At 44.6% G+C, this 13,854-nt stretch overlaps 1 protein-coding gene across 1 annotated transcript in view; it reads right to left on the bottom strand.

Moving 5' to 3' along the window:
* Positions 1-8,310, bottom strand: part of grin3a (glutamate receptor, ionotropic, N-methyl-D-aspartate 3A) — a 42,746-nt gene extending 34,436 nt beyond the window's left edge. The window contains exon 1 of the mRNA XM_063211075.1: positions 7,582-8,310. Within this exon, the coding sequence (XP_063067145.1) occupies positions 7,582-8,310 (729 nt within the window). The remainder of the gene's footprint in view (positions 1-7,581) is intronic.
* Positions 8,311-13,854: the final 5,544 nt, after the last annotated feature.

The raw sequence follows: 13,854 nt of genomic DNA, 5'->3' as shown, positions 1-13,854 counted from the left end.
AAGAGAACAGGTTAAGGCCAAAACATCTGACGGGCAATAAAACTACACAACAAGAAGTGCTGTCCTGTTTTCTTCATTTTGTCAATCCCTTTTACAGACATGATAGTGTAGAGGATTACGCCTATATTCACCCGTGGTCATATTCAGTGTGGATATACTATTTAACCCATGATGCCTGATGTTGCGTTGCACAACATTGGCCCTGGCGCCTGGGGCTGCATTAGGCAACATTCAGGCTAATGAGATTTGAGACAACTTTATTGAAAGTCTCTGTTTGAGATGAATGAACACATTGTAATGAAAGATGAGGGTCTTAGCGTTTAATTGCAACTTAGTGCATATTTTTATGTGCGTCAGAAGCTGAGATATTTAGGTTTTTATAGGCTGAGGGCAGCTTTTCTTAAAAAAGGGCTCAGGCATTCAGCGTCAGGGCTTTGAACCGGTTCAAGGAACGAAAACGAAAACCGGGAACTTTTTGTATTTTACAGGGAACAGAAACGAAACCGGAAACGTTATTATTTTTTATGTTCTGGAACAGGAACACTTATTTAAAAATAATGGTAACCGGTTAATACCGGTTAATACCGTTCCTCAAACTAAAAAAAAATAGTAATGATTTTCCTGTGCACGTTACCATGACGGCTAAGGTTCACGTCCTGTGTAACATCAGACATTCGCTGACTGAATGGAGAGAGGGATTACAAAGTCTCCACTCCACATCTTAAATAAGAGAAACCACTATCATACAAAAGGGGCGAGTTTACATTGCATCACTGTTAGACATTGCAGAGAAGGGCGTTTAAAGCGCACCGAGAATTTTCTATCTGACAGGAACGAAATGAACCGTTCCAGGAACAGTATTTTTTTGTTCTAACCGGTTCGGGAACGTTAATTTGTTGGTGGAACTCGTAATAAGAAACGTTATAATTCCGTTTCTGTTCGGAACGAACCGTTTGGAAAAAAATAACGGTTCAAAGCCCTGTTCAGCATCCTTTTTTGCAGGTGCCTTAGTCCAGTGTTTCCCAACCTTTTTTGTCTTGCGTACCCCCTAAGCCTCTTAGTTGTGCCATGAGTACCCCCTAATTAATTTTCTATATAATTTTCTCTGTCCTGATGTGGCTGCTCCATACATTTGTTATAATAATAACACTTTTCCAAGTACCCCCTGCAGTGTGCTCGCGTACCCCTAGTGGTACACGTACCCCTGGTTGGGAAACACTGCCTTAGGGCGTCAATGGGTTAAGTGGATGGGCCTTCAAACCCTGACCACGAAGGTATTCAGTATTTTATGATTACATTCAGTAAGCATAGAGATGCCTGATAACTAACTCATGGAGCCACTGGTACCATTTAGTATGGATGGATTCCTAAAGTCATATTCAATATGGACGGGCGTTTATTCTGCATGCTCCCCCATGGATACATACAGTAGGTCTTTCATTCCCACAGGGTCCCCTGTAATGTGGAGGCATTGACATAGTCATTTAATATCTACAGTATATAATGTCATAATGTGTGGACAGGCAGTTATCCATATTACTCTGTCTGCATGCGGTTTCTACATCCCAGACATCCATGAACAGACCCTTTAATCTCCATATAGGACCGCATGCTGTATGGACAAGCCCTTTCATTTAACAGCATTTGATCTGGTTTGCTGTATGTTAAGTGACAAAGCCAGTGTCCCACCAGTTTACAGTTCACATTAATAATGTTCCCCCAGCGCTCGCTGCTGATCTCAGCAGAGAAATCCAGCAAAGAAAAATGCCATCAAGGGGAAATGCAGATAAATATCTGTTAGTGTAAAGTGCACCACCCGGGCTTGTTCGACATTCAGAAAAGGTCCTCCTGTATTACTCCCCAGCCTTGTCTCCGATAGCCAATAGATCAGGACTACAAGATCTATCAATAGAAGCCAGAGTACCTTTTACTAAGGAGGGCCAAGACCTGCGCAGAGGGGGCAGTGCTGGACTGGTCATCTGGCATACAGGGCATTTTCCTGGTGGGCTGACACTCCTCAAGGACCGATACTGTTGTTTGTTTGTTTGTTTGTTTGTTTGTTTGTTTGTCCTGAGAGATTGGTCCTCAATTGGTCTATCTTTAATATAGACAGTGGACTAAGGTACTCATAATATCATAGAAAAGCGAGCCGCCGTGTGAGTGAGAGGCTGGTCTACTGTATACCGGAAAATACCCAGGCTGTTTCTCGATCCCAGTCCAGCCTTGCACAGAGGACCATGCACACTTCGATGAGATGCTTAGCAGAGCGGCTTAATTTCCCACGGGAGTCGTTTTTTTAAAGGCGACAGAGAGGAAACGCGCTAATTGTGACTGATTAGGAAACCACATTATGGGGAGAGAGAGCGGGTGGGGAGAGGGGGTGCAGAGGTATTTAAGAGGGTTAAAGGCTCACAGCACAGGCCATTTGTTGTTGCTCGGTGTGGTGAGATATTATGACAAAGGATCCCTCCCCGCTGACCTGAGTCTGTGGAGGGAGAGCAGTCATGCCCTGATGCCGTTTGGCGAGGAGTCACTGTGAATTTTATCGATGGATATACTACCCATCAGGCCGTACTGTATACTGTAGCATCAGCATGGGCTTGGCCAGGATGCAAAAGACACTGAGCAGGAAGGGCACTTGTAATGGATTGGGGATGGTGCTGTGATGAGGAGGACAGAGATGGTGCAGGAGGAGGAGGAGGAGGAGGAAGAAGAGGAGGAGGAGGGAGAGAAGTAAGATGATGAGGAGGAGATGGAGTAGGAGGAGAGGGATGAGGAGGAGGAGGAGAAGCAGGAGGAGGATGAGGAGGAAAAGCAAGATGAGGATGATGATAGAGGAGGAGGAGAGGGAAGAGGAGGATTATGATGAGGATGATGATGGAGGATAGAGATGGTGCCGGAGGAGGATGATGAGGAGGAGAAGCAAGATGATGATTATGATGAGGATGTGGAGGAGAAGCAGGATGAGGATGATGATGGAGGAGGAGGAGGAGGAGGAGAGGGAAGATGATGATTATGATGAGGATGAGGAGGAGAGGGAAAAGGAGGATGAGGAGGAGAAGCAAGATGATGATGATTATGGGAAGGATGAGGAGGAGAGGGAAGAGGATGATGATGGAGGAGGAGGATGGAGGAGGAGGAGAGGGAAGAGGATGATGATGATGGGATGTGGAGGAAAAGCAGGATGAGGATGATGATGGAGGATGAGGAGGAGAAGCAAGATGAGGATGAGGATGGAGGATGAGGAGGAGAAGCAAGATGAGGATGAGGATGGAGGATGAGGAGGAGAAGCAAGATGAGGATGATGATGAGGATGTGTAGTGGAGGAAAAGCAGGATGAGGATGATGATGGAGGATGAGGAAGACAATAGGAAGGCTATAACTGATCATGATGACTATATATATTATGTTGTGTTGATGAAGAAGATGATGATGGTGACGACGGCGATGATGATGATGACGACGGCGATGATGATGATTGATGAGAAGGAGCATCAGGAAGAAGAGGATGGTAGGCTTGATTACATAGGCTACTGTATTTCAGTGGTGGTGGCAGTAATGGTCATGATGATGATAAGGAGAAGGAAGATGATAATAGGATGACATGAAACAAGAAGGTGGTGATGATGATGATGATGATGGTGGTGGTGGTGCTGGTGGGGGTGATAATGGTTGTTGATCGCTGATAGTTGTGACTTTGGCTAACCGTTATTTTTGCCTTCTAAATCACCATTTGTTTTTATACTGCCATGTGTCACTTCTACAAATCCTGTAAAAACCTTTTTGACGGGGTGTGAAACCACACGCACACACACCCGCACGCACACACACGCACACACACACGTGCACACACATACACATACACATACACACACACACACACACACACACACACACACACACGCGCACACGCACACGCACACGCGCACGCACACGCACACACACGTTCAGCATGATGTAAGAAAGAAGTGCTGACACGTAACCGAGGGCTTCTGAAGGATGGAGTTCAACAAGCAAGCAGACAGCACATTGTAGAAAAACAGAAGCTGTCAGTCGACAAAACAAAAAGAAAGCCATGGCCTCTAGGAGAAAACACGGAACATGAATCAAAAGTAATAAAACACCTTTCGCTCGGTTCAAAGGAAAAATGTTCCCATGGGAGGCATATAAACAACTGAATAAATGATATCAGGACCAAAGCAATATTGCCTGGGCTTACCTGTACTCCTGGAGGAAATTAAGAGTCCATATTTGTCAAATTGTTAACGTGGTTAGGAATATATATACGGCCAGTTTTGTATTCAACCGTCGGATTCCTATACCTTTACCCTGTCTTATTTCAGTTATGCATTTATATCTTGTTGCATGCTGTATTTACAGTCAGAGCCAGGGGCATTGCAGCAAATTTTGGGCCCTATGTACAATCAGCTCCAATGGTAACATCAGCCCCCCCCCCCAGGCCAAGCCATATGTTTTCAAAAATTGGACTGTGTGTGGGCCCCCTACACAGTACATGGGGCCCTGGTGACTCAGTCGCACCCCTGAACGACACCCTAGTTGGAGACGCTGATTCGGTACCACTGATATTCTTGGCTGCACCACATGCAAGGCCCTTGCAAGGTCCAGGCAATCTTAAATATGTAATCATTAATCAACCTTACATATTAACAGCTTGGATGTCTTAAAGAAGTCATGTCCGTGGTTGGTCATGTCGCGAATAAACAAAGAAGCAATCTGAAGAGTGCTGTCCTTCGCTTCATTTATTCATTCAAGTTTTTGTGAGATTCAGCACCCAGTTAAGAATTGTTAAGTAGCCTATTTAGTCGATAGTGTGAGCCTGTCTTCTCCACTTTTTCATGTTCATGGTATCCACATGGAATGGGGGAAATAAGTGCACAGCATGCTGTGTTAACTCAACATGTTGAGAGTATCGTACCAACGCTGTTAGTGTTGAATCACTGTGTTTTCACGCCTGGTCCCTTTCAGACCCGTGACTCAGCATTTTCTGTGCATGTGAACGCTCCAAAGTATATCCAGACCCCTTGGAAATGAACCGTATACTGCAGACCTTCATTGACGTGGTCTGGCATGTGGAACGTCCGATTGCCTTACTAGGCTTTTAGAGGCTATACATCATAGCTGGCCATTATTGTAACATGCACTTGATGATCGTGAAGCGTTTGTAGATTATCATGTCAACATGGACCACAGTACATTGTGACAAAGAAACTTTCAAAAAAGATTTTTCTAAAAGGGTACTTTTCATTCAGTAGGGCAAAGGGACAGCTGCTTTAGCACCACCTCGTCCCTATCTGTGATCTGTGCAGGCCTATGGCTAACACAGCAGACACGGCACACTTAGCCTACTGTGTGGCTTCTACTGTGTAACTGCACACTTAGCCTACTGTGTGGCTTCTACTGTGTAACTGCACACTTAGCCTACTGTGTGGCTTCTACTGTGTAACTGCACACTTAGCCTACTGTGTGACTTCTACTGTGTAACTGCACACTTAGCCTACTGTGTGGCTTCTACTGTGTAACTGCACACTTAGCCTACTGTGTAACTGCACACTTAGCCTACTGTGTGGCTTCTACTGTGTAACTGATTGTTTATGTACAGTACGTAGCCTACTGCTCTTGCCCTCTTTTTGGCTTGTGTATTTATGGCGAAACTCAGGCCATGTCCTTATTTAGCCTTTATTGTCTTATTTAGCCTTTATTGTCTGCCTCATCTGTTAAAGCACTTTGTTTCAACTCCTGTTATTTTATATTGCGCTTCAACAATAAAGTGAACTGACTTTTATTGCATTTGAAGCAGGTGTTTTACCCTATTAAACCTGTGCCCCTGTCATCTCTGGATATGTGACATGGTATTTATGAAGTGATCAATTCTAATACAGGTATAAATAGCTCACCGCCCCTGTGCCAACTGATTGTAAACAGACTGTAAATGCCTTTAATAGGAATCTGGATGTGGCATTTGTCCCAGAACCTATCAGTATAACAAATGAAACACCTCTCTCTTTTTTAAAACCCTCACCTTTATCAACAGAAACACACACAGGCCACCAAGTAGTTGCATTGTACTGTGAAAGCAAGAAGAATTTGTCTGAGATGGACAGCAGCACAAGGATTCAACGGGGGCGTAGGCTGCCTCAGGTCCCCCCTGGTCTTTAATTTCATACTCATTCCCATTGACAGAACCCTAATGAGTAAACATTGCTTTGATTCAGTGCGCAATGGGACCGTTAATTAAGGGGCATCATATTATACACCTGCACGGGGACCAGTGGATGGCGCTAAATAATCTACGGTGCGTCAGTGTCAGTCCTTCCAACGCCATAATTCCTGCAGTCTGAATTCAGCATCACTACTGGGCTACTATTACTACATGTCAACAATCACATGCAGTTTTGTGCAGAAATTCTTTTGAAAATGATTTATGGTGCATCTTTAAGTGTGTGCCATTCGCACCTCTTGGGGTTTGGTAGACCGTATGGGGTCCCTATTTCCTCGTTTAAGAAAAAGCTTCATGTTTCCCAGATTAAAAGACAAAGTAAAGGACAGTTTCGATAAATCCTCTCCTTTACCAAAACGATGTGTGCGGGGGCGGGGGGGGGGCGTATTTGATTAATATGATTTCCTGATGTTGTGATGTTTTCAGGTTCATGAACTGAATGAATGCATTGGTTTGCGCCCTATTGCGGCTTGCTTACACATTGTCAACACGACACCTGCTGCTCATACATCATTTCGCGCAATTGGTCATCACTGATCGTGCGTGGAGCCAAAACCCCAGCCGCGAGAAATAAGTCATACATTCTTAATATGCACACAGAAAGGTTCTTGAGTAACAACACGCTGTGGGAAGACAAACAGAGTGTGTCCTAACAGTAATGTGGTTGCTCGTGTTTCTTCCTTCGTTTAGGATCTCCGACCTCGTAGATACCCCTCAAATGTCTCTTGACATCTCTGGCACAGAGAACTCAGTCGCCAAAATAAATATTTTTTCCCCTGTGTAAAGGCACCTGTTGCTTCTTCTTATATTAGAAATATAACCCACTCTCTGTTAATTGAATACCTCTCGAATACGACTGTGTGTGTGTGTGTGTGTGTGTGTGTGTGTGTGTGTGTGTGTGTGTGTGTGTGTGTGTGTGTGTGTGTGTGTTTGTTTGTTTCTGTGTGTGTGTGCGCGCGCAAATTATGTTGGAGTAAACCACAGCACACGCAGCGCTGAAGTTGGCTCAGGCGATGGCGCGATTATAGCTTACATATGTCCCGCTGCGCATCGCATTCAACATGTGTCAATCATAAAGGTAGCCTAGTCCTACAGCGTAACAAAACAACAACGCATATTTAAGCTCTACTTGGAATTCATACGCAAACAATACACTGAGTATCGCTAATGAGAAAGGGATAGGAGAGGGAAGTGAACGATTCCAGAAAACCGTGCGCTCTCCATGGTGCTGACCAAGTTAGGCTTTGGTTTTGTTTTCTGCTACATTTTGCTCAGTTTGGTTCAATTTTAAGACGACTCGTGGTTTCTTTTTTCACACACGGACACGGACCACAAGCGCTCACCTTGCTCTGGCGTTTGAACTCGCTCTGGACCACACTGATGACGGGCACCTGCAGCGCGGATGAAATGAATTCCAGGATCAGCAACTCGTCCCTGTTTTGCGGGAAAGCCATGATGGCAGAAACTCCTTGCACGATAACAGTGTGGCAGACACTTTGTAAAAAACACACGGGGTCGGAGCAGAGCGGCGTGGAGGCAGAGGCAAAAGAGAACGCTGGCAGCTCCCCTAGTCCCGTCTCAACAGCCATCACTACATCCAGAGATAAATTGTATGGTAAAAGCCCCGTCATTCGGTTGAGCGTCTCCATCGCAAGTAGGATAGAGTCTCTTGGCAGGAACACGACGTCGTCCTCCTCTTTCTTCACCATGTTCTTACTTTTTGCGCCCCTGTTTGGGTTACCCGTGGAGCCCTTAGTCCTCAGGTTCCCAAGTCCATGTTCGTTAACGGCTCTGCTGATTAATTCAAACTCCTCTCCCGTCAACACACTGTCCCTGTCACCGTCCCAGTCTCCGTCGAAATAATTCCCTTTAAAGGCATTTTGGCTTAAGACACGAGGTTGCAGGTGCAGGGCCCCTACTCTGACGGTATGCCCGATCCTTTTCAAGATTTGACACGGTTGAGGATGAGCCAGGGACGCGGGCAACAGCAGGAGCACGAAGACGCATGGCGCAAGGAAAGGGAGCACCACGAACCATGAGCCTAGTGCGCCCCAAATCCTCCTACCCGTCATCACTCCACAGGACCCGGCGATACCCACGACAAGCAAGGCTCCCCACGTCCACCTGGTCCTCTCCCGGTGCCTGCTAGGTGTCCGTTAATTCGCTCCTCGAAAGATAACCCAGACACAGCAAACTTGTGCTCCTCGTCTCTGTCAACAGCGCGCAGTGTGACCGCGGGCAGTGCACATGCGAACCGTACATCAAAACAGCAGCTTATCATCTCAAAAGCGTTTTGTTTTTTTAATATTCCAATAATTGTATCGCAGAGACAAATTATTAATCCAGCTTCTGTTAAAACATTCTTCAAACGGAGGTAGAAGAGGACCGAGGTAAAGAAGATCACTTAAGTGTATCCATAAACCAGTGCATAGAAAGTCAAATTATTGCATAATTATTTCTTCAATATCTGCATCGAGACAGATATATATTTTTTGGAAAATTCTCGGGCAATAAAAAAATGTGCGTGTTCCGGAAAAAAATATTCCATGGCATAATTTTCAAGAAACAACAAAAAATAAAAAACTAATTTGGCTCGCGGGGTATCAAGAAAAAAGCACAAAGGAGCAAGCTGGTTGTTGTTCAGGTTTTTTTTCCCCAGCAGATAGCTTTACGCATTCTTCTGTTAGCACAAAACTCCCACCGAGCCACTTCAATAGAGCAAATGTTTGGCACCAGGCAGCTCCAAGTGCCGTGGTTCGTGCCATTAACCCCGTCACTTCCGCACTCTAGACCGGTGGACTTGAAGCGCCACAGGATCACATCAGTGAAATGTCAAGAGACTGTCCGGGCTACAACAGACAGTTAATTAGCAGGATATTAACAAAAAAATACGTGGGTATGGCGTAGCCTCTGCATCCTACATGTAGTGTAGGGCGTTATTATTGTGAGGCAGAAGGATGAGGGGTGTTGGATACACTTTCGAGAATGTATCATGAGTCATGGATAGCCTGCATGCATTATTGTACGCAGTAAAAATGCAGCTTTAATTCAACACATTAGGAACTTAGAGAGTACTCTAGGGACAAATACACTTGTTAAATTGACTCTCTAAATGTTGAATTAACACTTCGTTTTTTTTTTTACTGTGTATCTGCTCAGTAACAGGCAATGCATACATTTTTTTAAAGTACAGAATTGGTATGGGTGATCTGTTTTTATGGAACGGACTAAACAACCAACATCTTAATGTGGACTTAACAGTATATGGACAAACGGCATTGGCTATTGAATCAACGAGTTACAGGCAAGAGGATCCCAATTATGATCTAATCATCTGCGCAGTGACTCCGGTAATTTGGATGAATGATGACAGCACAATGGGCAATGGCCAGTGGCGTAGATTGAGAGGGTGTGGGGTGTGGGGTGGTGCTGGGGCCATTCCTGCAATTTCCTCAGATCAATGGCCCTTTATTGATCCGACATTCGGGGCATTTAGATATATACGTAAGTGTGTGAGACGAGATGAGATGAGAGAGGACAATATGGCCGTAATTACCCTAGGATGACATCCAGCGGCGCGGCTCATATTATACACATGAGAGCCCCCCCCCTCGGCCCCCCCGGTGACACGTTTTCTCCCACAGAGGTGACACTGGCGGTGGGCTGTGACCTTTGACCTGTGTGACAGCAGTCTGTAATTAATCTGGAATCTTCATTCCAGCACCCGTCAAATCTATTTATGGAGATAGGGGCGCCGGTCACACAACCAGATCTATCAGCATCTCTTACTCTCTCTGTCTGTCTGTCTGTCTGTCTGTCTGTCTGTCTGTCTGTCTGTCTCTTTCTCTCTCTCTCTCTCTCTCTCTCTCTCTCTCTCTCTCTCTCTTTCTCTCTCTGCGGACAGCTAATCTATCCACGCTATCGGTGTCTCTTGCTCTGCTTATGAAATCATATCCCATTTTCATGTTAGACGAGGACATTGGTCCAAAAACTTGGTGTAATTGAAAACCTAAGGGCTTGGTGAGCCAGTGCAAGGGGTTTGTTGTGTGTAACTTTTTGGCATTCACATGTATTATTAATTATATGGCTTTTTCAGTGTTCCATCATAGCCATGGACAGCATTCAAGACATTTCACTTTGACACAATGCACAGTAGCAGCGTACAACTTCTGTAGCGACTTCAATTTATTGCTCATTCAGAATAATTCAAAATACAGCAATTAATGTCTCAAGTGCTTCTTTTCCACTGACGGTTTTCTGGTAGGCCTACAGCTTGACACAGCGCGACTCGCCCACCACTTTTTGCTTTATGATTGGGCTGTGTCGTGCCTATTCAAAAAAGCAAAAAGTGGCGGCTGAGTCACGCTTTGCCAAGCTGTAGGCCTACCAGAAAGCCGGCAGTGGAAAAGAAGCAAAAATGTACCTCTCAAAAGGGAGTACACTCTATGTTGAAATACCCTAAAGAGGAGTCACAGTACATGTTGACGTGCATGTTTCTTTTGCTGAAATTCATCTTCCTAATGTTGACAGAGTTCATGCAGTCACAAACTATGTCAGTCGGACTTTAAAAATACTATGCATAAAAAACTGACACACATGAAATGACCTGATAGCCTTTACATGGTTTTGAGGTTACACTCAATATAGAGAAATTGGAATACAGAATACAGTAGTGGATGACTATGTTTTGATTTTGTAAAAGCTGGATTTTTCCCCCCACTACAGTATGATGCTACTAATTATAAAAATAAATGATAAACCTAATGCACTTCTGAAGCTTGAATTGATCAGTACAAGGTTAATCTCACAAGGACTCTGGTTCTGTTGTGCAATGTGTGGTAACACTTTATTTTAGGGATACATCTATTAGCACTAATACATACACTGTTAATGCCTGCATAAGTAACTTGTAAGGCATGTACTAAGCCAACGCTAAGGCCTACTAGGTCCTTACTAAGATTAAATTGGTAATAAATCCCTTACTGTGCATGAACAAGACATTTGCGAATACATGCCTAACAAATGTTTGATTTTCCTTTGTACATGCCTTACAAGTTACTTATACAGGGACATTGTATGTATTAGTGCTAATAGATGTATCCCTAAAATTAAGTGTTACCCAATGTGACATACATGTAAATGTGCAGGTGGCACTCCTCTTTCGTCATGTTTGGTGCATGCAGGCCACCGTAGGAGTGTACTGTACTGTATGTTTCTGCCGTTTGAGCACAGTAGGCAGCAGTCACATGAGCTGCAGCAGGGGTTTCAGAGTTAGTCTGACGCCTACAGCAAATAGGATCGGATCGGTACGGATGAGCAGAAACACCAGGACTGCTCTGGGTGAAATGCAGACGCACACACAGAACACACGCACACACACGGTCGCGCACACATGCACACATGCGCGCACACACACACACATACACACACACACACACACACACACACACATGCGCTCATACCAGGAACACTGTCTGACACACGCGCACACACACACACACACACACACACACACACACACAGACACACACACACACGCACACACGCACACACACACACAAACACACACACACACGCATTTGCACACACACACACACTTACACACACACACACACACACGCGCACACACACACACACACACACACACACACACACACACACACACACACACACACGCACGCACACACACACACACACACACACACACACACACACACACACACACACACACTCGCCTTCTCTTTCTCTCTCTCTCTCTCTCTCCCCCTTACTCTATTTTCCACTCCCTTTCTTGGCAAGCTGGAGGGTGTCCACTTCCTCCAAAGAGGGGAAAAATAAAATACAGACACTTACACTGTGGCCAATCAGGATAAGAGGGTACAGCATGTCCAATCAGGGAATGTTGGCACACTACATTCCGGGGTGGTGCTAAGTGGAACATTAAAGAAAGGCGTCGTGTCGTGTGTACAGGTTGCTCGGCTCCAAGGATGCGATTGGTTGAATCATGTTCCAAGCCTTTTGTAAATAATCCAGCATAATAACAACGTTTATCCTGTGAAGTGTATCCTTAACTTAATTTATGCAGACCAAATATTTGTTGTACGAATTTAAGGCTAAGAGTAAGCCACTCGAGCGGGATTTGAGAAGAGTTAGAGGGGTTTAACGGCACGGCACTCGGCTTTTGCGTTGTGTGTCTAACAGCAACAGCCCGGCCCTCAGCAGCTCTGAATCCAACAAAGCCACACAGCCTGTTGTGGCTTATTATTACACAACACTGATTTAGAATCGATAACTGCACTGCAAACTCAAAACGGAATTGAGCAAAAGCTACGACGAAGGCAACTGGATAGCAAAGTTATGATGGGGAGATTTTAACCCTATTCAGACTGGGCTTTTTTGGCATTCCTGGGCCTGGGGGGGTGGGGCTCTTTTGACCCCCCCCCCCCCCCCCCCTCATAACTCATGAACGGAATACAGTATGACTACGAAACTCGGGGGAGATGATCTACATATGGACATCTATGAATGACATAATTTTTGTGTAATTATCTAGTATTATGACGTCGTTATGACATCATATGTTATTATGTCCAAAATCTCGCCATAATGGATTTTCCAACAAATTTAGGTAATGCACTTAAATTTTAATGATTTTATGCTTCAAACCACTTAAATGCTCACAAAGTTGTCTGATGCTAATGGGAATAACAAAAAAATATGAAAATATATGGCGTCATAGATATGGTTAAGTGATTTTTGGTCAGACATACCTGTCAGAAAACCGTTGCCATGGCAACAGAAAACATGATAAACCTAATCTTTCGGTACCTAACTGTAGCCAACTAAATGTTAGGAAAAGTCACAAAGTTCCGTAGTCATAGCTTAAGTCGTTAAGGAATTATACGACATTAAAGTTGGTGCGGGCACTTTTAGCCCCCCCCCCCAGTCTGGATAGGGTTAAGTCGAATTGTTGTACGTAACTTGCTGTTAGATACTAGACGTTGGATGCTACCTTCAAAAATCACCTTCAAGAACCAACATAGGCTGTATAGGTAGCCTGTGCAGGGTGCTGTAAAAATGACCTTGCTGCACTCAATGGCCACTCTCCAATCTGCACATACAGTATTATCATATCTGGACACTCGATCAAACAAGACATGCTGACCCTCAAACTGTCGCTCTCTACAGTGAGGTCACATTGCTACCAAAGCCCACGGTAAAGAGTAAAAGCGTAATATTTTTTAAAAACGTAATCGCACTAAAGTGAAAGAAAGTGTGAAAGTACAGGCACTTAAACTCAAAGAGCCGCAGCCAGGCCTGGGAAAGGGAAAGGGGTACATTAAAATTGGGGGGAGGAAATGTTCCACTTGTCTTTCATCATTGACTTTGCCCAAGGAGGGGGGAGAGAGGCTAGGAAGGAACATCACATCAAGGCAGAAGGGTTTTTTCCAAAAGGATTTTAAGGGTTCTATTCTGCTGAGGGGATCTTTTTCTTCTTCTCCATGCATTGTTATTGTAGTCTTACCAAGAGTAGGCCTACTGGATGAGATTAACTATGCCTGAAATAGTTAGGCTGTACGGTATGCTTTTAATGGCATTATGGTTTAATGATTGCA

The sequence above is a fragment of the Engraulis encrasicolus genome, chromosome 11 (assembly GCF_034702125.1).
Source record: "Engraulis encrasicolus isolate BLACKSEA-1 chromosome 11, IST_EnEncr_1.0, whole genome shotgun sequence".
NCBI lineage: Eukaryota > Metazoa > Chordata > Actinopteri > Clupeiformes > Engraulidae > Engraulis > Engraulis encrasicolus.
Note: the sequence above shows the minus strand (reverse complement) of the source record. Positions and strands in the feature narration are given on the sequence as shown.